The sequence below is a fragment of the Sturnus vulgaris genome, chromosome 3 (genome assembly GCF_052056855.1).
Source record: "Sturnus vulgaris isolate bStuVul1 chromosome 3, bStuVul1.hap1, whole genome shotgun sequence".
NCBI classification, from domain to species: domain Eukaryota; kingdom Metazoa; phylum Chordata; class Aves; order Passeriformes; family Sturnidae; genus Sturnus; species Sturnus vulgaris.
This window is the reverse complement of record NC_142245.1, coordinates 7,027,274-7,051,661: the sequence shown is the minus strand read 5'-3', so window position 1 is coordinate 7,051,661 and position 24,388 is coordinate 7,027,274. Positions and strand designations below refer to the sequence as shown.

The 24,388-nt window shown below is 48.0% G+C and overlaps 1 protein-coding gene across 1 annotated transcript in view; it reads left to right on the top strand.

The window, feature by feature from the left end:
- The window catches only part of CFAP61 (cilia and flagella associated protein 61), a 91,010-nt gene that overhangs the window by 46,315 nt on the left and 20,307 nt on the right, over positions 1-24,388 (top strand). The window contains exons 19-25 of the mRNA XM_088160849.1: positions 4,915-5,013; positions 7,225-7,393; positions 9,114-9,273; positions 14,187-14,467; positions 17,121-17,448; positions 17,673-17,764; positions 19,258-19,463. Coding sequence (XP_088016975.1) covers positions 4,915-5,013; positions 7,225-7,393; positions 9,114-9,273; positions 14,187-14,467; positions 17,121-17,448; positions 17,673-17,764; positions 19,258-19,463 — 1,335 coding nt within the window. The remainder of the gene's footprint in view (positions 1-4,914; positions 5,014-7,224; positions 7,394-9,113; positions 9,274-14,186; positions 14,468-17,120; positions 17,449-17,672; positions 17,765-19,257; positions 19,464-24,388) is intronic.

The following is a 24,388-nucleotide window of genomic DNA, read 5'->3' as shown; positions in this document are numbered from 1 at the left end:
CACGAGGTGTGCTTCCCTGTGCCTTCCCCTGGAGCCAGCAGCCCCCATTCCTCAGCCATTGTTGCCTTCCTTGGCCCGTGCTGAGCCGAGCTGGGGCTGTGACACAGAGAAATCCCACGGGTCAGAGCTGGCCGTGTCACACAGGGACTGATAGCAGAGATGTGGGTCACCATCAGCCTTCCCAACAGCCTCTGCCACACAATGGCACTCTGGTAGCATCAGCATGGCTTTCTTTTATAGCTACACTCTTGCTTTTGGGACTGTCTGCAGCTTTAAATAAGATTATTTCAGCTTTAAATGCTTGCCCTGTGAACATATGCAAACACTTCTCTGAGCCAAACTGCTCATTCACACTTGAAATTTGTAAGCGTTTGGAGATTTTCTCTTGTTACTATTTATATTTGAATACTTCTGTAGGAACTTTCCATGTTGATTTTAGTCACCTAGATTGAGAAAATGCTGCAAATCCCGAGTGGATGCTCTTGGGTTTTTTTTAAGCAAAACCAGTAGCTGGGAATTGAGAGGTGACTGGAAGGGACAAAAGCAGTGAAGCCACAGGAGGGGGCTGAGGTGTTTCAGAGTAAGGAGTGGATGGGAGTTCCAAAGAGCAAACTAGAAAATGCATGTTTGGTAATGTTCAGTGAGAAATCAAGATTGTGGACTGATGTAAAGCCACCTAAAAAATTAGGAATTAGGAAAGGGATTGGAAGGCAACAAAGAGTTGCTGGTGTGTTTAATTACATTGTCTAGGAAAAGGATGAGCACAGAGGATGAGAGACCAGCAATGTAACCACAGTAAAATAAGTGCAGAGAAGGAAATTTAGGACTAACCACCTGAAGGGGGAAGAGTGAGAGCAGTAGTTCATGTCACCTAGCAGGAAAATCCAAATTGAACTGGAGAAGAAGAGCTTCTGAGGCAGGATTGCCCTGGGTTTGGCTGGCATGGAGTTAATTTTCTTCCTAATAGCTGTGTTTGGATTGCATATGAGAAAGTGTTGATAACTGGCTGATGTAATTGTTACTAAGTAGTGAGCAGCCATCGAGTTCAAAGTTTGGTGAGGGACCCAGCTGGCAGAGGTGGAGAGAGAAGCACTCCCAACATCCTTGAAGGGTGTTAGTCAAAGAGTGAAGGAAATGGATTTGAATGGATTCTTGCTAAGATGTCAAAAGTGGTGACAGTGGTGGCTTTCATGTCCTGGACTTAGAGGTTGGTCTTCTTAGGATGGCAGCATCTGATAAAATTACCAATAAACCCAGCAGGAAAAAACCAACCCAAAGCACTGTTTCATCAAAATAGAAGTTTTTCAAGGGACCCTGTTGTTTTAATACCAGCAGGAAGCAACTGGGCCATGATGAAATATTTTGCTGAGCCAGGAAGAGTTGTCATGGGCCAGGTTGTGTGGAAAGCCCCTCCTTGACCCTTGCATTGACAAGTGTCCCAGTAAACACTGTGCTGTTAGCCCTTCTTTTATTGAGCAGATTCCTTCAAAAATCTATTTTCCCTAGGCTGATCCAAGGGAGAACTGGCTAATCTTTGTTTAGTGCTAATTGAAGAGGGGTTAACTTGGAGATGGACATGTGTTGGTCAGCAGTGAATCTTCAATCCTGCTCTGGGGCTGGAATTGAGGTGCTTGTGATAGGTGTTGGTAGAGACAAGAAACCCTGGCAAGAAAACTTGCAGCAGAGTGCAGCTGTGTGGGGAGGCAGAGGCAGCCCAGGGCAAGGAGGATGCTGGGGCTGGCACAGGAACACATGGCTCAGAAAGGGGCTCCAAGCACAGCTGTAGTGCTGGGTGAGCACATTTATCCTGGAGGGACACCTTCAGTGAGGGGCATTTCCTTCTGCTTATTCCTGTGGGCAGCTGCAGCTTGGTGTGGAGCTGGGCAATCTGCTAGAATGCCTTTTCCTTTTGGAGAACTCTGTACACCCAGTCACGTCCCCATTGCTGTGTTCTTGAAATGTTTCCTCAAAAAAAAAAAAGTCCTGCTTTAGGATGAATTGTCACAGTGGCAGGCAAAAGGAGAGCTGTGTCCATCTGCCTCGTGCAGACAGACCAGTTCCTGTGCCTTGAGCACAGGTTATGGCCTGCTGAGACTTTTTTTATAAGGGCTTTGCTGCAGTGAAGCTGAGGTTCCAGTGTCATTAAGACTTCCCTTTTGGATGGGTTGTAATTTCAGATATTATTGTTTAAAGATTATGTACGCAGGAGAACAGTTCACATAGTTACCAATTTTAGGAGGCAGATAAAGCATTATCTTCTGTCACTCCTTTATTTTAGTTTTTATTGATGACTGGGAAAAGAATCTTTAAAAATGCAGGATTTCAAATAAATTGAAATGCTCGGGTTCATGGAGACTACTTTGCTGTGCTTTATTTTTTTGTAGCAGAAGTGATTTGACTTGTTGTGATAATGAGGGGTTTAATGAAAGCAATTAATTAAATTATTTGTTCAGGCAGCTTCCACCATCTAAGCTTCCATCATTATGCCACACACAGGAGAGGGGAAAAAAAAAAAAGGTAGCAAGACATCAGGCAAAAAAATCCAGCAAAATGAGCAAGGAATGCTCTAACAGATTAACAAACACCAGGATATATGTCAAGAAACTCTACTAAAACTTTTCTGTGTGTCCTTTGGATTGTGCTCAGTAAATTGGTGACCCTGTTTTATTTTGAGGACAAGGGTGTTCAGATTTTTTTTTTTTTTTTTGTGGCCGTCCTCTAGAGCAGTGCATTGAAACCCAACACCTTTTACTTATTTCCCTAGATACTCTAATCCCTCCCTGCTTTACCAGTGTCTTCGAGCTGTTCCTCCCTCTGTATCCACAGCAACGTGAATCCCTGCTGGAATTATTTGCTTCTAAAATGCAGGTGCACTTGTTTAACGTTGTGCTGGCTCAGGGCTCTTAACTTGAAGACTTTTTCCCAGATGGGAACCTCCACTCTGCCCTGTTTCATGTTGGGCATTGTTGTGTTTGTGGGCAGCATCTCAGCCAGTCCCTGTCGTGACAGCACTGCCCGTGTCCAGGGCTTTGCTTGTCCTTCAGTTGGGAGCTTTTGGGCACCAGTCAGGAATCCAGAGCTGTGGTACATGAGCCTAGAGGTAATAAAGCTCAAAATGCCCCACCTGTGCTGGCAGGAGCCACAGCTCCCCTCTGCGTGTGTGTAAATTTCTTTTAAATCCTGGGGTTGCCCTGCCAGCTCCGCTTCTGCAGCCAGAGCTTTGTGACACGAGATACATCGGTCACTTATTTAAAGATGGTGATAATTTGCACAAATACCACCAGGCTGTGCTTCAGCCTGTGGCACTGAGCAGCAGCAGGGGCTGTTGTGTGTTTTTTTTTGTGGAGCTGTGCCAGGAGCTGTGCTGCTCTCAGAGCCCGGGCACCAGCCTGGCAGCTCTGCAGCTCTGCCCCTGCAGCACCCTGGCCCTGGGGAGCTGCCAGCCACCCTGCTGCCTCCCTTCTCTGCCTTCTCCTCTGCCTCAAGGGCAAATCCAAGTGCCACTCGTCTGGTCTCATCCAAGGAGATGCTAATCAACGTTTTGGTGCCTACGAGGTGAGCGAGTGGGAAACACGAATTGATGTTTGGGGCATATGGGGATGCCATGGGAGCACTGAGGTAGAAGTAAATCATTAGTTAGTAAATGGCACTGGCTGAAAGGTCTGATTGAAGCCTCCTGCTCAGTGGGGGAAGAAGGGAACAAGCACCAGATGACTGGGAAGTGCTGGATGCCTGCGTGTGGACTCCACAGAGCATCTGCAGAGGAAAGTGCTGTGTGTGTGTGTGACCAGATCAATAAAGGGCAGCACTGTGCAGTCATGCACAAGAGGCACGTTAATGGTGCCTGCAACTGGGGTTGTGCCATGCTTCTGATGCTGGCTCACAAGGTTTCCATCCTAAATATCATTAAATTAAATATTTAAACCTAATGTTACTGCAGCCCCCGGATGTGGCACCTGTTGGCAAGAGGCCATGCAGCGTGCACAGATGCCTTCAGCTCCACACTGAAAGGCAACGTCCTTCCTGTGAGGGTGGAGGCTGTGTAGGGTGTTGATGGAACGAATCCCATGTGAACAAAGGCCAAGGAGCTGTGCTCTGTCGCTGTCAAGTTCCTGCAGTTGCCGTTCACACCCCACGAGCAGCACTCCTGGTGTGCAGATGGCATCACCCTTCCACCCTGCCTTCAGCTCCGTGGGTCAGGCTCACTCTCATTTGCATGAAGACCATTTTGTATCACTCAGGCAGCATAAGGTGGCCATAAATGAAAAGCAAATTCTATTTACATCCACCTCTGCAGAATGACCTTAATTTAAATGAGAATCAGGCCCATAATCTGTATAAATATATGCACTCTGTTACATTAAGGTTATTTATTACTTTGTGCTTGGCCTGAGTATGCATGGAGATTTACCATAGATAATCCATAATCCAGAATTAAACTATTAATATGCATTTTGAGAGGGGCAGCCATAACCTTGAAATTCCTTGGTTTAAGTATGACCTTTAACTTTGTTTGAATATATTTTTTAAATGTATGAATAACAAATTAACATTGGTTGATAAAAAACATTCTGATTCCTTTGTACCATTTGCATCAGTCCATCCTTAACTTACAGAAAGCCTTGAAGATTAGAAGGCTTAATCACTCATAATATTTATTTGTTTTCAAATGTCAGATCACATTTAGTTCAACATACTGTCAGTCTTGTCCCCCTCCTCGCCCCCAGCATTTTACTGGAACTGTGGTGAGATTGTTCCTGTCTTTGTATCCAGAGACACCCGTGCCTCAGCAGAGTCACACACTGTGTCCCTGTGTAAAGGAATTGCTCTCTGTGTCCTCCTGCACACGCAGTTCTGTTCCTTTGCCGTGCCCTCCCAATTTCTTCTGCCTGCCTTCTGTTTTCCTTCCCACAGGCCACGTCTGAAATTCAACAACCTGACCTTGATTTCCACTCATGGACTTCCAGGAAAAGACCCACAGAGCTCCAAGTATAGAAGATTTTTAATTGACAGGTTTGACTTCACGTCTAAACACTTGCATAGCTCCTGCAGGAAACATAACACTTTGGAATTGTGCTGAACTTGTCCTAAATTTTAGGTACATCCGTGTGTCTATGCAGAGTGCAGAGCCCTACCACAGGAGCTGGGTAGAATTTGGAGTGCCAAAACAATAATTTCAGGACAGCAATCCTGGACAGTGGGCTCTGCTTTTCCAAGGCTTTTCAGATTGTTTAAATTTCCAGGCTGCAGACAAATGACACGAGATGTCTGCTTGCTTTTTACATCTTGTTGGGTTTTTAGCTTCGCTGAGTTTTGCTGTAAATGATGCAGGAATGGACAGTGGTGATGTGACAGGGGCTGAGTGACAGCAGCCTGTGGGGGGATGCAGGGCCCAGCAGTATTTTTGGGTTAAATTTTGGAATAAATCATCACTGTGGACCTGAACATGATCGTTTTGAATATCAGGAAGCATAGAATTAAAATGGATCAGTTATTGTGAACAGTTAGGGGATGAACTTACACGAAGTAGTTACCTGTATTACTTTGTGTGCTGTAGAAAGGGGCGTGTTCAAGTGCAAATCTAGCAAATGAAGGAATTAGATCCTCACATAAATGCATGCAGTCTTTTTTCCTAAGTTCATTGCAGAAAAGAGTTGTACTAATAAAGGATCCTTCCTGGCAGAAAGTTACAGTTCAGAGCTGCCTCACCAGATTTAGCTGTTACAATCTGAAAGCAGATTAAGAGTGAAAATTGAACTCTGCAGGGTGTGATTTCTGAAAGCATCCCTGTGATTTTGGAGTGTCAGTCTCCTGGGAGCTGTGCACCTCAATTATAGAGGTGCTTTTGAAAACCTTCTTGTGTCCTTAATGTCCATTTTATTTATAGATTTCTGCATTATTACAGTTCAGAATTGTCAGTGGTTCTCTTCCCTTATTTATTTTCCTCTGGTATCTGTGAGTGCAGAGGATGCAGAGCGTCACAGAAAGCCTGGAAGTTCAATCCTAAAATTCCCCAGGCTGTGAAATCAACCGTGTTTGTTCCTGTGGCATCCTGAGTGCCAGTTTTGGGAGTTTGGTAGCAACGATTAACGTGGAAGCAGGAGCTCTGTGTTGGGATGTGTGTGCTGGTATTAATGGCAGAGCAGCAGCTCTCAGTGCTGCTCCCACCCAGCTGCTGGTGCCACAGAAAAGCATCAAATGCTTGAGCACGGGCCCAGCCCCTTCTGTTTAATCACTGTGAGGCCCGTGGAGGAAGTGGAATATTTTTCATCACTGAATATACATAGAAAGCCAAGTTTTCAGGCCTCTGAGTGGCCATGAGCTCAGTGTGGAAGGTTGGATGTATTTTCTGTGGTGGCTTCCCAGGGTCCCTGTACTGGCCATTCCCCTCCTGAGGTCCTGGCTGGGGTGAGACTCAGCTTCTTTCACGTGGTTTGTTCAGTGTTTCTTCTTGCTGGGCTGCTCTGGGCTCACAAACCAGACACCTGTGTGACACCAGCCATTCTTTTTTTGGGTTTTGTTTTGTTTTGTTTTAAACCTATTGTGTTCTCTTTCAAATCTATAAATGGGTTTGTCTACTGAAAGAACCGAAGTGAGCAGTGGGTTTTCAGTACTGGGGAGGGATGGAGTTGAGCCCAGCTGGATGTGCACAGTGCTCAGCAGCCTCTGGAGCTTTTCCATGGTGGGCCATTGCCAGGCTCAGGGGTCATGATGGACCTGGCTGGGGATGTTCTGTCTGGTTCTCCTCACATTTTATAGTCATGTGTCCATTGCACATCTCTATGGAAGTATTTTATCTTCAGGAATCTCTGGCTTTGCAGAAGGCTGGTATCAAACCAGATTTTGGGGGAAAGCTGAATAAGGAAGTCTTGTCTTGGAGGAAGAATTCGACTGTTGAATTATTTTCTTTGCAGGTTCAAAAGCTTCTACCTCACATCAGCCTGCAAAGGAAAAGCAGAGTAAAGCAGAGATTTCTGACTTAGTTTTTAAATTCAGTGATTGTAAGGCCCAGTGCTGCAAGGGCTTGTTTGGTTTCAGCAGAAAGTTGTCAGTGTGTAACTGGGGGGTTTCCTCATGCCCCATCTTTTGCCCTGGGCTGCACTGAACTCCCAGCAGGGCAGCAGGAGGGAGCACAGGGGCCTGGGCCGAGCTCTCACCAGATGTCTCATTAATGCCTGCTGTCAGCTGCCCAAACGTCACTTAAGAGATATTCTTTCTTTGCAGCCACTGCTTCAGTGATGAAGATCATGCCCAGATGTCACTCTGTTCCTGGGTGAACGTTGTGGTGGGGAAGATGACGGCCATAAAGCGCCGTGCCAAGCACGTCGTGGTCTCCGAGGAGAAGCCAGTGCCCTACGATTACCTGGTTCTGTGCACGGGACAGAGCTACCAGGTGAGCCGTGTGTGCAGGGAGGCAGCACAGCACTGCCACCTTCCCCCCACACCCCCTGGGCTCTTGTGACAGCGGGCAGAGCAGCCTTAGCCTGGGCAGCAGCAGTTTGGGTGCAGGTTGGGCTCTGGGAGGAGGCTTGGACAGAGTTTCCCACCAGCACTTGACCTGGGAGGAGGCCACGCTGCCCCTGGGTTTGCCACCATAACCATCACACCTGCTGAGGAGCAGGCTCAGCTGACATGTGGTCTCAGCCACGGGAGACTTAACTCCAGCTGGTCTGATACCATTTGACCTAGTTTTGGAAATGGAGAGAGTTCCTTATCAAATTAATTACTCATCTCACGTGATGGCCGTGCCCAGGCACGTCCATGGTGCTGCTTGGTGTTGGAGCACACAGCCGAGTTTCCAGTGAGATTGGATAAGATGTGGAATCAAGCTGAGCTCCAGCCCCACAGGGTTTTTCCTGGATCCCCATGATGCCATCAGGCCACGTGTCCAAATGTGTCCAGCTTGGCCCTTGCTGCAGGGCTTTGCCACACCTGGGTGGTTTGGGGCATTTTGCCTTTAAAAGCAGGAGAGGGATGTGAGCAATGTCTGCAGCTTTGCAGTGCTGTGCCTCGTCCCACAGCAGCCTCTGCAGTCTGGGATCCCTTCTCAGAGCAGAGCCACGCTTCAAGAGCAGCCCATGGCATTGCCCAGCAGGGGTGAAACAAAAGCTGAAGTGTGTGGGCTGGAAAAGTGCTCCTAGGAAAAGGTGTTTGGAGGTAACTCTGACTTGCACAACAATTTATGGCAAGTAACTGCAGTGGGGGAGAAAGATAAAGACAGCAAGGAAAAAGGCAGGTTTTATCTGCCTTTGAGAAGAAATGCCATCATCATCTATTCTCATTTCAAGCTATACAAAAGGATAGGAAGAAATCAGTGGCTTCTGTTTTATTACACAGAGCTCTGGTCCACCTTTTTTATGAGTTGTTCCTTATTTGATAAGCAGTCAAATTGATGCTTAGTAAAACATTATGTGTTATGACTTAGAGATTTACTTGTCGAGTAAGATCTTTTGGTGTCATGGCTGGTTTTATATGACCCAGCAGTGTTTCAGATGACCCAGCTGGCAGTGACAACAGGGTTCAGGATGTGGCTCGGTGGTGCTGAGGAAGTCAGAGACAAGATTCCCTTTCTGCTTTGTACAGCTCAGACTGAGTTTGTTGTTAAGCAGCATTACACAGTGAATGTGTTACTGAATCCTCACATTTGAACCATCAGGCAGCAGGTTGTGATCCCTTTCTCTGGGACAAAATCTGTCATTACAGAAAGTTGATTTTTTGCTGACAAAAAGTGGGGGCGGTCTGGCTTCACAAAGACTTTCCAAGGGCCGTTTAAAGTGCTGTGTTATTCAGGGAGCTGCTGAGATGCCCTGCTGTGTGCTGGGACATTGCTGCTGTTTGCTGTGCACTCCCTGGTGTTTGCCAGGTGCCTCCACTTGCACTGGCAGCGCTGTTTGAGGTGTTCACCCAGGTCCCTTCACAGGGAATAGGGAGCACCTGCACACACGTGGACACTCAGGTAGGTGGGATCCGTGTTCCCTGGGGCCTCGGGAGCGTTTGCTGCTGCTGGTTGTGCCAAAGGGTTGGGATGTGTGCCAGAACAGTGAGAGTGACGCTGTGATCGAAGATCTTCGAGGTGTGTGCCATGCCTCCACTCACCCAGCGTGTTCCTGCAGCCCCTGGCTCCTCCTGCAGGAGCAGACGTGATGGAAGTCCCGGCTCAGTGGGCACAGAGATTCACGGGCAGAGTCCCTCCCAATCACTTCACTCTCAACGACAGCCAGGACTGCCGGGAGGCTGCACGCTGGCTGCAGGACAACCTGCACAGCTCCCAAGGTAAGGGGCTGCACTGCCACTCACAGAAACGCCTCCCAGCCTCGTTGTTTCCTTCATTCCCTGCTATCACTGGGGCCTCGGGAATTCTAAACCAAGTCTTTCATCTGCTGCGCTTTGTTTTCCAGGTTAATTTACGGTTTTTTGTTATTTTTGATGCCCAGCATATTTAGCTGGGAAAGAAAAGTTTAAAATAGATCAATTATCTGAAGTTATTGTATAAAACCAAATTAATCCCAAATGCAAATCTGTCCAGAGTTGTTCATTAGCCAATGAAATAATAATTTAATTGGTGGATGTGGTTTTCTACAGTATGGAAAAATATCTAGATTTGTGGCATAACACAAAGAAAATAAGTCTAAATTAGAAAGCGTCTGTCAGCATTGTATTCAGTTGCAGATTTTCACATAGAACTGCAAGTTCCTGGTACTTTTTAACCCTTAAAATCCGATGTTTATGATGATGTGAACCATCCCTGTATTTCCTCAGCCTTGTCGTGTGTGCTCTGTTTGGCTCTTCACTAGTTCATCCCCTGTGGAAATGCCTGGGACCATGCAGGTTTCTGAGTCAGCTTCGAACTAGAGAAACAGAGACCAAAGAGTCAATGGATTCATGAGATGTCAGTTCGTGCTGGCCCTGAGTCAGGGCAGCTCAGAGCAGCAAAGGTGTCTCTGTGGGGAATTCCTGTGGGCAGAGTGCAAGAGCAGGACTTTGCTGAAGATGGATTTCACCTGCCTCGTTTGTGGAGTGTCATGAGAATTGGCAGTGATTGGTGTGCTGCAAGATTCACACCTGCCTGGGAGTCCTTCAGGGAAGTTCTATAAACGTTGGAAATTCCTTTATGGTGCTCCAGGTGTTGCTGTGATCAGCACAGGGCTCCATAAACACGGCAGTGATTGTGAGCCAGCGTCCTGGCCTCTGCAGCAGCGCTGTTCCAGCTGTTCCCCAGCTGCTCTGAGCCCTGCCCACACGGCCCTAGCTGGTGTCCAGCTGGCAGGTGAGGTGTTACCTTTCCCTGTGTGCCCAGGGATGTGCCCGGGAGGGTCAGTCACTGCAGCAGAGGGCACAGCCACGGTTCGTGCCTGGCTCCGTGCAGAGAGAAGGGAAATTCTCAGCACCCATGGGGCTGGCCTGGAGGGACTCGTGGTCTAGGAGAGATGTGACACCTTCCCCTTCCCCCTGCTCTGCCTTCAGCTCCCTCTCCTTGCTCTTCCCATCACGTTGTGTCCTGCTGTGTGGGTGCCCAGCTGGAGAGGACTTTCCCCACTGATGTGTTTCTCTTCTTCCTCAGCCTGCTTCTTCTTCCAGCTGTTTTCTTACAAACACGCTTCTTCCAGCCTTGGCAGTTGTGCCAGGGCTCGGGGAGGGCCCGGGAGCAGGGCTAGCACTGGCCCCACGGCTGCCACTGTGGCTGCAGTGATGAAACGCAGCCACCTAATGCATGGAACCCATTACAGCTGTAATTGGGACTAATTGAAATTCATCTCCTCTTAGCACTGCACTTTCCATGAAAATAAAAGTAGGATGGAAGTAAAGTAAGGAACAAAACTGCTTTAATGGCCCAAAATGGAGCAATTATTTTTTTCTCTTCACCTAAGCATAGTTTACTGCCTTATTAAAAGCGTGTTTGTAGGAATACTCTTGCATTAAAATTCTAGTGCATGAATCACCCACTGGAGCCACCAATGCTTCAGCTCACACTGGGTTTCTCCTTCAGCTTTTGCAAACTGCAAAGATTCAGGTCACATTAGGGTCACCGAAATCTTGTGCTTCTACTTGTGGAAAATTAATGAGTCTGCTCTGCAGCAGGACGCTGACATTCAGGTAATAAACGATAAAACTACTGTAATGATCTTTATTTATGGCTGTTTTTTTCTGTAGAAGGTTATTATGTTTACTCACAGATACATACATTTTCATGTAGTTAAACAATAAAAGCATCCTGAGGAACTGCTCTCTGTTCAGTGGACATAATTTCAGTCCATAATGAATATCTGCAGTTCCTAGACTACTAGCACTGTCATCTAAAAAGCCACTAATATTGTAATAAGCAGAAGCAGTAAATTGTTGATTTACAAGAGGTCAATAAAGGAGCATTGCTTTCCCTGATCTAATGCAGTTGTATTTAATATTACCATATAAAACAGAATTTTAATTTTCCTTGAGAAATGTAGGCCCTGATGTGATCTTGTCCATCCCCAAATGCCAGTGTCTAATGCAGGAAGTGAGCTGCTCTCTGAGGGTGAAGGGTCTCAACCCAGCCTTGCCCTGCGGGCAGAATGGAGCTTTGCTGGGCTGTGCCTCAGGGAAGCCTTCTCATCCTCCTTTTCCAGCCACCTCTCTTCACTGCCTGCAATTGAAAAGGTGTAAATGCAGCATGAGGCTGTCAGCACGTGGCGTTTATAAAAACGAGTATAGCAAAGCTGCTCTTCACCAGCTTGAGCAGGGGATTGTAACCCTTCTTGCATTGCACCCCGCTGCAGCAGGGAAAAAAACAGTCAGGCTTGCATCTGTCTTCTCTTTTGGCACTCTCCTGAGGCCAGGTGTCCTGGCAGACACAAGCTAGGGGATAGATTCTTCTGGCTTGGGGAGTCAGGTCAGTGATGGACACGCTGGAGCATTCCTGTATTCTATATGATATTTATGGAAGTAGTGAGACGTTTCTTCTGATGCTTTCAAACGGATACATTTGCAGGTGAAATGGTTGTGTCCCTCGGGTCATTGCTGTGAACAGTAAAAGCATGTTTTGTGTCATTGATGTGCAGTGTACTCGTGGGGCAGGTCTTTTGTCTGGCAGCTATGAAGAGAGATGTTTCTTTGGCAGCCACAAGTAGCCAAGCTGATAGGTTATGAAGAAAATAACTGTGTAGTCAAAGGGGAATAGCAGAACATCTGTTAACATTTTTATCGTTAATATTCTTGGGAGCTGGGGCTGTGTGCCTGCTCGGTTTAGCATTGCCCTGCATCTCATGCAGTGAAACGTGGTGCAGTGAGATGAGTTTAGCCCCTGCAATAATGCAATTCAGGGCAAGGGGGGTGCTGTCACTTGTGGCAAGAGGGGAATGGCCCTGCTGTGAGCTGCTTGCAGCACTGCCCGGGTGAGGAAGGTGAGGAAGGTGCTGTGGAGGCATCCTTGTGCTCACGGGTCAGCCGTGAGGCACAGGAGCTGGTGTGGGCAGGGGCAGGTGTGCACAGAGAGCCTGCAGGGCAGGGCTGGGCTCGGAGCTGCTCAGAGGCTGGTGGGTCACAGAGCACACAAACGCTTCCTGCTCCTAGCAGGGGGCAGTGGGGAGGAGAGGAGCACGTTCCAGTCCTGCTCAGAGGATTTTTGGTGTGTCCTGTATGAAACCACTCTGAGATCAAACACTCTGCTGCCTCCCGGCTGTGCCTCTCTCATTGCCAGGACGGCTGTAGCCCTTAGGCTGAGGAGTCACACAGAACAGACCCTCCCCTCCCCTCCTCGTGCTCCTGCTCAGCTCTGACTGTGCCCTTGGAAGTGGCACAGGAGAAGTTCAGGACAATGAGCAGGGCCCTGCCCTGCAGCTCTGGAGGGCTGGATCAGCTCTGAGCTCCCTTTGCCCAGTGCAGGAGGATGGAGCTGGATTCAGGGGTGGGTTCTGTGCTGCTGTTGGTGCTCTGCAGAAGGAGCAGCAGCTCCCACACTGCTGTCACTGCAGCTGCTGGGATGAGGGGATGATGGATGGATGGATGGATGGATGGATGGATGGATCCATGGAGGGATGGATGGATCCATGGAGGGATGGATGGATCCATGGAGAGATGGATGGACCCATGGAGGGATGGAAGGATCCATGCAGAGATGGATGGATCCATGGAGAGATGGATGGACCCATGGATAGATGGATGGATGGATGGATCCATGGAGGGATGGATCTATGGAGGGATGGATGGATGGATCCATGGATCCATGGAGGGATGGATGGACCCATGGATGGATGGATCCATGGAGGGATGGATGTACCCATGGATGGATGGACCCATGGAGGGATAGATGGATCCATGGAGGGATGGATGGATCCATGGAGGGATGGTAGGATCCATGGATGGATGGATGGATCCATGGAGGGATGGATGGATCCGTGGAGGAATGGATGGATCCATGGATGGATGGATCCATGGAGGGATGGATGGATCCATGGATGGAGGGATGGATCCATGGATGGATGGATGGATCCATGGAGGGATGGATGGATCCATGGAGGGATGGATGGATAGATGGATGGACCCATGGATGGAGGGATGGCTCCATGGAGGGATGGATGGGTGCCTGCAGCTCACTGAGCTCCCAGCAGTGAGCAGGCATGGGAGTGGTTCTGGGCTGGCACTGGGCCATGTGCAGCTGCCTTCAGGGTGGTGCCGAGCTCTGCCCAGCACCAGGGACAGGAACCTCTCCCATTCTCTGGAGATCAGGCTTTGGCAGAAGGGACAGGCACCACTGGTGACCTCCATGTTTTCTATAACTTGGCCTTGCCATGGTCTGTGGGGGTTTTCTGCGTGGTGTATTGAATTTGATTTTGTCTGCTCCCCCTTCCATCAGTCCTTTGAATGAGCAAAATTAGGGAGACGGGGGAGAGCAAGATAAAAATGGTGATTTATTTATTTATTTACCCTTTGAGGTTTTTAATCAAAATAATTCAGATTATGGGGTCAGGATGAATATCATACTTCTGTGTGAAGTACTTGCCTACTTTGTGGGATGTTTTGTACATATTCTTCACTAAATTATCTTAGCTGCTGTTGCTAGGTAACATTGTTTGCTTCATAGCATCAGAGAAATAAGAGGGTCAAAGAGAGCAGTTCCGTGTTATTATCATCTGAGTTATACTAATAAGGTTTTCATTGTATGTCTTAGAAATCCTTCCCCCCTTTTTTTTTTTTTTTTTTTTTCCTCTTAGGGAGCATCATTGTCTATGGGAATACAATTGACATTTACACCACGGTAGAAGCCCTCTTATCCCTCGGGATTGACGGTTCCCTCATCCACCTCGTGCAGGGCTCTGGCAGCCCGTGCCTCGGGGACAGGGCGGTGCAGCTCCGGGTGCGGGAAGCCCTGGCCGAGGCGGGCGTGGCCGTGCACCCGGAGCACGTCCTGGCACGGTGGGGCCTGGGAGAGCACGGCCACATCACCTGGGCAGAGTTCAGCAGTGCCACGGGGCCACTCCACCTGCAGTGTGCTGTGAGTACACCCCCCTGTGCCAGCCATCACATTTCCCTGCCCTCCTCACAGATTTATCTCCTCCTTGTCCCTAGGAGACTGAACACATCGACTTGTGGGTCTCAATGATTGTTTCTAAAAAATCCAAATAAAGCTGCTGTTAATGCCCTGGCTGATTTGGATTAAAATGTATTTAAGTCACATGACACAAAAGTAATTGTTCACTGCTGAGTGACAAATACTTTTAATTCATTTTCAAAGTAATTCCAGAAATCCTTTTCTTATTTAAATGTGCAGTTACTCCTGTCTATAGTTATGTGCATTTGATTGTCATAGCAGAAGCCAAAAACCCTGGGATAGTATGTAACTTAATGAAAACATATTTTAAGCAGATTATTTTCCCTCTAATCAATGACTGTAGTTTTTTTCACTTGCAGTACCAGTGTCTTATGGAAGCTGTAGACATGTTCACAGTGGTGGCTCTGCTCTGAGAGTGGGGAAATGTTGTAGCCTTTCCTAGGGGTCAGCATAATTCTGTTTTCCTTTATTGGGCTAATCCACAGGAGTGAGTCCCTTCAGAACCTGCATGTGTGGGGAGCCACCAGCCCCTGTGCCCTGTGCCCTGTGTGTGTGTGCCCTCTCTGTTTGTCCCCTCTGTGTAGCTGTGGGTTTTAACTGTGGGGAGGTTGAGCCCTGTGCCTCTCCCAGAGAGCTCCCCACCTATTGGGGTCCCTGCTGGCCCCCCTGCTCTGCTCCCCTTTTCTTTTTCCCTTAGGTCTGGTGAAGCCCTTTGTGATGGGGGTGAAGACCTCACTCAGCATTTTCTCCATAGGAGTCTCCTGGCTTTGCTCTCTGTATCAGCAGTGATGTTTCTCCCACTCTCCTTGTGTGCAGCTTTTTATGTTTTCTCCTTTTTCCTTGAAATCACTCTATTTTTATCCTTCCACAAGGATCTCAATGTGGTTCTTTTTTTTTGCAACTTGGTATCCACCGACCAGCTCTCCTCAGCCCCCCTCTTCTCCCCACCACCTTGCCTGCATGTCCTGCACTATTCCTTCAGATGCCTCGGATTTTCTTTCTCCTGCCCCTTAGTGCCCCATGCTCCATCCTCCATCCATCCACGGTCCTTCCCTGTGGAGGTCTCTCTTTCTCTAAGATGAAAGACCTGCAATTACTTGTGATGTCAAGTGCTTTGTGTTCTCCAAAACCAGTTCAGCTGCTGTGCAGGGCTCTCCTGTATGTGCCTCCAGCCTCCAGCGAGGCTGGGCCACGAGCAGTGGGCTCTGGAGAGCAGCTCCACCAGGCAGGCAGCTGCACTCACAGGACACCAGGCTCTGCAGGAGCCGTCTCTGCAGCAGCTCTGGGCCTTTGGGGACTGCAGCCAGTATCAACTGTTGATTGGCACTTCTCGGGGACTTAATTTGTTGAGTCCTGCAGGATAAAAACAACGGGAGAAAATCTCTTCTTTCCCGAAAGCAGCAGCCTCCCTCCCTCCCTCCCTCCTCCCTCCCTCCTGCCCGGGCTGACAGATGGCTCCCGCCTGGAGGTTGCAGCCCTCCCCTCCCCTCCCCTCCCCTCTGGTGACTGTCCTGCCTGTCAGCCGGCAGCATGTGGGGCTCTGTGCTCCTCGTGGGCAGGGCTTCCTTCATTTTTGGCTCTCTGAGCTGGTCCAAATTCCCTTAGCTGTGCAGAGTTCATCACTCAGTTTATCTGTGAACAAGCCCAGGGGCTCTGGCTTCTCCACTGCCACGTCTCTGCTTATGCCAGTGCTGCTGAAATTTCCAGCTCTCTGTGCCTTTTCTTTCAGCCAGTCTTGCCATTCTTATTCCTTTCACCCCTCCCTGTCCAGGGCACTCTTGTCTTACACTTGTTCAGGGACCGTGTTGTGCCAGCCCTGAGTTTATCCTTGGCCAGGGAAGCTTCCAGGGTGCTGCTCATGGTTGTGGCTTCTCCTGCATGTGCTGCCAGCAGCAGCTGCCCTGCAGTGCAGCTTCTGTGGGGGACAGGAGAGGGACTGTGTCAGTGCACAGGGAAGACAAATCACTGACATCTATCATTGGATTTTTCCTTTGAGACTCCGAGCAGGAATTTCCAGATTTAGGGTCCTCGGCCTCTGCAGCTTCCACTGTCTGAAATTCTGCTGCTATAGCTGGAATGAGGATGACATTTCCTCTGAACAAGTTTAATTTCTGATCTTTCCATTTCATTGACTGTCCCTGTGCCAGCTAGCCAGAGTAACTCAGCTTCTTGGTAAACAGACTCAACAGTGTTGGGAAAACACTTGTAATTCACAATTATCCTGCTAAATTCCAAATACATTGTGCTTTTCTGTTCCTTGGGGTTTCAGGTTGGCTGGAGCATTGGAAGGTTCAGGTCTATGTTCCATGCTTGGACTAACACAGACTGACACAGCCACTCAGGCTGTTTGATGTGGCAAATGTTGGAGTTTCTGAACAGATGAGCCTAGTTCAGTAATTCTGCTTTCTGCTATCTCAGTTTCATCTTTGGTAGCTGTGAGTGCTGGATCAGAAGGATCTCTTTGCTGTCACAGTGTTGCTAAAATCACACTGTATTTCACATTCTTGTTTTTTAAATAACATTCAGAATCAAGTCTGGGTTTTGATTTATGAAATCAGCCAGTAAATAATACACAATTATTTCCATCTCTTTTTAGGCATTTTTTAGCTTTGCCTACAAGACCCTGGATTTTGAAACCTTTAAGGCCCTCAGTGATGCTTGCCTTGTTGTTGATGGAAGACTTGTGATTGATGCCAAATTCCACACCAATGATGCCAGCATCAGGGCTGCAGGTCCTCTGACAAAGTTCTCCAGGAGATACTACAGGGACGATGTGACACACAGCAACTTCAACTCCAAGGAGATTGGCTTTGAGCTTGCTGCTTCCATGCTGAGTCTCTTTGATCCAACCCTTCAGGCCAGCTCTGAGCCACCAGAAGGCTCAGACAGACTCATCCCTGTATACAAAAAGTGCAAAGTTCAAGGTATGTCCACCTGGATTTCTGTCACTCTTCCAACCCCTCTCAGGAGTTTTTGGTCTTGTATAGTACAGGCAGGTCCATCTCACCTCAGGTGCCAGCTCAGGGCAGTACAGCACTCAGGGCTCCTTCTGTGCCAGAAGAAGGTGATGGCAGAAGGAAGACAAACAAATAGATGATTTTCTTCGTTGTTAATGACTCGATAAATCTTGTCTTTTCACTCGTGGCAGGTGGTGTTCTTCCTGGAGGTTATAACTATTTGCACATTTCCAAGCCTGGAATCCCCACGCCCTTGGACATAGAAGGTGACCCATGTGATCATGTAAGTTAAATAATGGAACTTTTTCTTATTTCATCCCCTCTGTTTGTTTGAAAGGATGTTCCTGTTTAGGGCAGCTGGGTCTGGAGGCACCATACACACCAGGTACAGCTGCAGAGAGAGCCAGGAGCAGTCCCAGAACTCCTGAACCTCTCGGGTGTTCCTTTGCACCCCTTTGTGCTGGTATTTGGCTTTCTCCAAAGACACCACCTGCAGAGGACACAGGGCAGCAGTGGCTTGTGGGACAGATTGTCAGTGGGGATAGAAAATGGGAGGTCCTGCAGCTGTGAGAGTTGTCTTGGAACGGGGCACAGGGAAACACTGTCCATGCTGGGCTCCAGTCCCAGGATACAAACACGGAGGTGTTTGACTGGAGAACCTGGCTTGAGGCTAAAGGAAAGGACTGGATTAATGTCCAGAGAGGACTTTCCACCTAGGCCAGATCCTCTGTCACAGAGATTGTACTTTTTTTCTTTGGGAATTTCTCCATCAAGCCCATTTCTGCAGGTGATTTAAGGAGCAGCTTTTTAAAAGCTACTTCAGCGTTGATTTTAAAACCTGAACAGCAATGAAACAAATGGGCTTTTAAAAAAGAAAATGGTTTAGGGAGAGGAATCAAAGCATGCCTCACCTTGCTTTTCAGATCCAGGATGAGCCATCCATAGCAGCATGTAGTGGAGAGTAGAAAGAGAGAGGAGTTGGTTTTGTTACTCCAAATTGCTAGAATATGATTAGAATTCTTTTGCTGCCACTCTGATTACCTGCTGATTACCTGAAAAGGGACCATATTTTTAAAAGCCACTCCAGAAACTTCTTGTAAATCCTGAAAGAATTTTCTAAGAAAGAAGTAAGAGACGCTAGTGAAAAGTACTAGCTTAGATGTGGAAATACTAAAGGTTCCTGTAGCCTAGCAACAGGTTGTAGAAATGTATAAAACTGTGACAGGAATACAGCTGGAAAAAATAACTTCAAGCTATCTGATCATCTCACTGCAGTGGGAGGTTTGAAGCGAATTTTTACATTTTTGTGTAAGTGATTGATTTAAGTAGCTGAAGCTAAATGCCACAGTTTGAGCCTGACCATCCAATCCCGGTGTTCTTTTATTGGCAGTAAACGTGATATTGCCACGTGTGTGCCATAAAGGAGGCTGGGCAGAGCTCAGCTCGGTTCCCCAGAGAGAGAACTCTGCAGTGTTGTTTGGGATGCCCCGGGGCATCCCCTGTGCCTCCAGCTGCTGCTGCTGCAGGAGGTCACAGGTCCCCGTGGATCCCGTGTCACGCTGCTGGGGGGTCCCCGGGTGTCTGTGGTGGCACCTGGCTGGTGTGCACGGTGGGGTGGGCAGCATCCAGGCCAGAGCACCCAGAATTGTGTGTCCAGGCACAGCAGGGTGCCCGTGGTGCTGTGCCAGGGTGTGTCTGCAGTGACAACTCGGGGCTTGTGCCAGGCCAGGGCTTCTTCCATGCCCACAGCTTCCCTGTGCTTGCTTTGTGTTGCAGGGGACAGAGATTGTGACCGGGGAGGCTGCTCAGGGGAATTACTTCAGGCTTCACTTGAGCAGATACAACACTGTGGACAGCATCACCTGCTTCTGCAAGGAGCCCTTGCCCGTGTCCAACTACGTGTGCCTGTACGGGCAGCACGAGCGGCTGCTCAATGACCTGTGCTACCGCCGGGGGGCCGGCCAGCTCCCCGACCTCTACAGGTGAGAGCAGCTCGCCCTGGGCCACTGCATGTGCCAGCACCTAAGGCTGGCCTCGTCGTGCTTCGTCTGTGCCCGGAACTAAAGGTGGGGAAACAGATTTGAAAGGGTTTTCCGTTATCTGGCGAAGTTGTCGGGTTGTCAGCTGGCTTGCATGTCAAAATGCAAGTCCTGAGGATGTCCCTGGAAAGGGTTTTGTGTCTGAGGTTTACTCAGAGGAGGAGCAATGGTTTACTTGACTATCTTTCATCTGAATGAGCATTTCAGTGTCTTTATCACTTTTGTTTAGAATATTCAGTGGGTTAATCATTAAGCTGAACCTGGACAATCCTTGATTACTGAAGACTCGTGTTCAAAAGTCGCTTTTTTTGTTGCTTTGAATCAAATTTTTAAGCCAAAGATTTGTAGGGAGATTTTAAATAACTCACAGTGACAGTCGTGCTCAACAACTTGCCTATTTTTATGTGGTGAGAGGTATGAAGGGCCTGGTTAGTTCTAGTCATGTGCCATCTCCTCTGAGAGAATGTTTCATTGCTTTTGATTTTCATTTGAAGAAATCCCTCACGAATGGTGCTTTGGAACACAAACTGTCACAGATGGAGTAGTGAGGCACTGCCTTACATCAGCTGGGTAGAGACAGAAAGCCAGGCTCAACAAATAATCTGTTTTTATTGTGGTACAAAGCTGATAGTGGTGCCTGGAACACTTCCAGGTTTGATTTTCTTCTATTTACAAGTGATTAGAAGAAAGGCACAAATGGTAGCAAAATGATTTGTTATTTAGGTAGCACTTTGTAAAAGTTTGCTGTGAAAGGTGTGCTGTGGTCCAGAAGATGCTTGTGAATTATTGCTGCCATAGGGCTTGGTTAGGATTTATAGCAAATGTTGGGGCTGTTTTACAAGAGGGGAGCAGGGCACAGCAGATGTGGAGTTCACACTGTCAGGGAGGGTGGCACAAGTGCATGGGACACGGGCTAAGGCAGCAGGTGACCTCCTGTCCTTGTCACATCACAGCCCGTGCTGGTGGCACATTTGGAGCACTGGGAGAACTCCTCAGACAGGCTGTGGCAAGGCACCCTCAGTCCTTTCTGGGGCACTGCAGTGTGAGCTCACACATTGTGAGCTCCCCTTTTCTGTGAGCCACACTGAGCTGTGGCCAGGGCCACCCGTTACATGCACCAGCCACTTCCACACCAGTGGCAACATCTGGAAGAATAAATGGTCCTGCTCTGGGATTTCAGCCTGCAGCACGGGCAGCAGTCTTTTCCTGGCCTTGACCTGAGGATCACTGGTGTGCTGCACAGAGGGACACCACATATCAGGGCCTCATCACATCCCTTCAGCTCTCCTTCGTTTGTGATGATGAACTAATTTTGGACTTGTCTTTTACAGCTGTTAGACAGTGATGTTGTTTGGGACCTTTTGCCTCATTATTTTATCTCACCTCTCATTAGCCTGTGGCAGAATTCCTGAATTACAGTTGCCAGGTTTTTCTTATCTGCTTGTTTTATTGCCTCCAGTCGTTTTCAGTCTTCTTTCTACCTTATCTTTAGATAGGTTTGTTGCTTCTCTTCTTGCTCTTTGGTCATATGAATGAAATCCCATATGTTGCTCTGCAGCAGTGAACATATGCTGCTGTTTAATCCTTGCTCGAGTAGTTTTCTTGTGGCACTTTCACACACACACACACAGAGTCCCATTCATCCCAGCTCGGTGTTCCTGTTACACATGTCCATCCTGGGGGAGGGGAGGGAGCATTTTCCAGCAGGTGTGACAGGTTACTGCCTGGCATCCCCATGGAGCACTCCTGGCACACGAGCTGGCACAGGAATTTGCTGCTTGCAGGAGGAAGGCTGGAAGTAAAGTGTACTCTGATAATAATATATCACAGCTACATCCCCACAGTACAGTGTCACACAAAATGTGCCTACAATAGGCACTGTTAAAATGAGAAGGCTGTTTGTTAGAAAACCATTTCACTGAAAAAATGGTTTAGCATCTCTTGTGAGTTGTCCTGAGGCTTTTACGTAGAGGAAAAGTGGTGCCTGGTTGGCTTTTGGTAGAGAACAGGAAAATGCATTCACTGATGCAAGAGCAACTGTTTAGAGCCTTGTTCACGTGGCCTGTATGGATCCCACATGAACACAAACCTGATGTTAGCACTGGGTTCCTCTCTTTGGCTTCCCAAACCTTCCCTTTAAACTAGTACACGTTACACTTGCAGCCACGTCTACTGGCAAGATGTGAAGTGCCCTTAGTGAAAAGAAAGTCTAAACTGTGAAAACGTGGTGTGCTAGTTAAGCTGGTAAAGTTGATGGTTTGAAGCATCCTTTCCCCTCCTCTCTTCTTTATGCCTCTCTTTTGGGAAGAGCCTTGCTATGAGGCAAGAAAGGGCAGTGATTTAATCTTTTGGTCTGCATTTAGATTTCCCAGCATGGCATCTCGTTCCAGGAATGGACACAGTGGAACAGCTGTCACCTGGGAGCTAATTTATTTCTGTGTAGCATGCAAATTATCTTTTAAATAATTAGAGACTGCACCTAGCAGTGAATTTCCTCAGTGATTTGTGTTCGGTGTAAGAGCTGAAAGTTAACCCCATGGTACCGGATTTCCTGGCCACAATGTGCCAGTGCCATTCTCAAATTAGCTTTAACAACAGGCCCCTGAGATCCAGCAAACTTGACAAAGTCACCCCTTCCTGGAGCCACAGCTAATGGGAATAATGAGAGAAACAGCATTTCCTTTTGTCTGGAGAGAAGTTCATTGATTTGGGTGTGAGTTCAGCAGAATTAAAAGCTGCAGGATTGACCCAGAAGCAAAGGAAGCCTTGGCTCTGCTCTGCCTCAGTACTGGAGGAGGTGGAGCAGTGGGCACACGCTGCCCTCCCTGCCAGTGCCCCGTGCCTGCAGTGGGTGCTCTCCTTGCCTCTGGGCCTGCAGCCAGGGCAGGGAAAAACATGGGAACCAAAGGCTTGGCACCTGGGACTTGAATGGCATTGCTCGCTGGATCTGCAATCCACTTCAGGAAGGAGTTTCTGCAATTTTTATTCATTTCCCACCAGGCTGCATCTCAAAAAGTCAGCTAGAATTTGAGTCCACAAGAGCAAGGCTCACTCTTGGGGGGAGTCTTCTCCCGAAGGAAGAAGAAAGCAAATTCCAGTGGTGTGCCCTGAAGGGATCCCATGCTGCATGCCATGCTCCTGCCTGCTGGAAGGCCTTCACATTATTTCCATTATTATTGCCCTAGCAGCAGATAAAAGGGAGGGGTGGGGAGAGAGATCTGAAGCTTTTTTCCTTTTCTCTTTAAGTTTATAGATTTAGTGGCCATCAGTCCTCCACACTGCTTCCCAGAGGAGGAATGCCACCAGCCTGTGACCCCCTTTTGTGTCCTCCTGAGCTGCAGGCAGCTGCAAGGCAGTTGCCAAGTTATGGAACATGTCCACAGAACGGTGGAATCTTCCCTCTGCTGCATCCAAAGTACAAAACAGATAATTAGAGAGGTCTCCTGATACTTGGCAACCAAATGGATGCTCACTGGCATCGTGCCTTTAATATGACATAGGAGTGCTTCATGTGAGCTTCATTTGGCATTAATGAAAATCAAATCCAGCATAAATGCATAAAAATCGGACCCACTAGTTTCTAAAATACTTAAGGAGCTTATTTCGCAAATGAGGTGTGAGTGGCTTTTACTTGGGGTGTTGTAATTGTGTGTTAATGACCTCGTTGTTGTCGCTGTGTCCTGTCATGTGGCACAGCAGTGGCAGTGAGGTGAGGGCAGCACGGGGCAGGGGCACAGGCTCAGCCTGGGGAGCAGTGCCCAAAGGCAGGGCACGTTTTAGTGAGGCACGAGCAGAGAAACCTCCCAAGTCATCCAGGCAGAGCCCAAAACCCCTTGGGTGTTTTTTGTTTCAATAGCTTTGTTCCCAGCGTTTGAAGGACTTTTCAAACGGGACAATTCGCTTGCTGTGCACAGGAGTGTGGGGCACCATGAGGGGGGAGAAGCCCCAGCAGAAGTGACCAGGGCTCTGTGGCAAGAAGGAGTTGGGAGAGCGGGTTTTATGGCAGCATATTGCACAGGGGATTTAGGTGAGTTGTAGTCACAAAGGAATGCTTTTCCCAGTGCCAGCATACAGGTGGGATTCAGTTTTCACTGAGGAAGGGAGCAGGCAATCCCTGCATGGATCTGTGCTGCCAAAGCTGCAGCAGGAATATGTGAAGGGAGTCGGCTCCCTCCTCCTGGGAGGCTTTGGAAAATCCACCCAGAAACTGTAAACACGGATAACAGCACCGGGTGTTTCCTTGGCTGCTCTCTTCAAACCCTTTTATTTTCACATTGCATTTTCATATTGGCTGTACAAGCTCAATGCTCCAAAGTACTTTGAGCTGCGTGAACAGCATTCACTTATTTTGAAGTAAACCATTTCTGGTTTTCCACTGCAGTTCAATTCCCACATCCTGGTGCTGTTAACATTAGGCTGAAGGTGATCTGTTAAGCAGAAACACCACACTGGACTGTTTATTGACTCAACGCTAATAAAGCTCACAGTGTAACAGATGCATTAAGGAAAAGAAGAACATTTGATGTTTGCAGCTTTATTGTTTAAAGGTAGGGAGAAGTTCATTCCTTACAGGCTGGATAATCAGTGATTATTGAAACATGAAATGCATGCTACATAGAAAAGCTGGTTTTAACCCAGGTTTTGTGAAATGAAGAGTGGTTGTTTGTTAGGAGGAACACTGAATGTCCTGCTGCTGTCTGGAATCTGCTGGATCCCACACCATTAGCACTCTGGGATTGCATTTGAGGGATTGCACCTTAGGCATTTGTTCATCGGGCAGACGGTGAGATGCTTTTTCTGCAGGGTTAAAAAACACCAGAAAGGAACTGTGGCAGGGAGCGAGCCTAACTGAGAGGGACTAGTGCTGC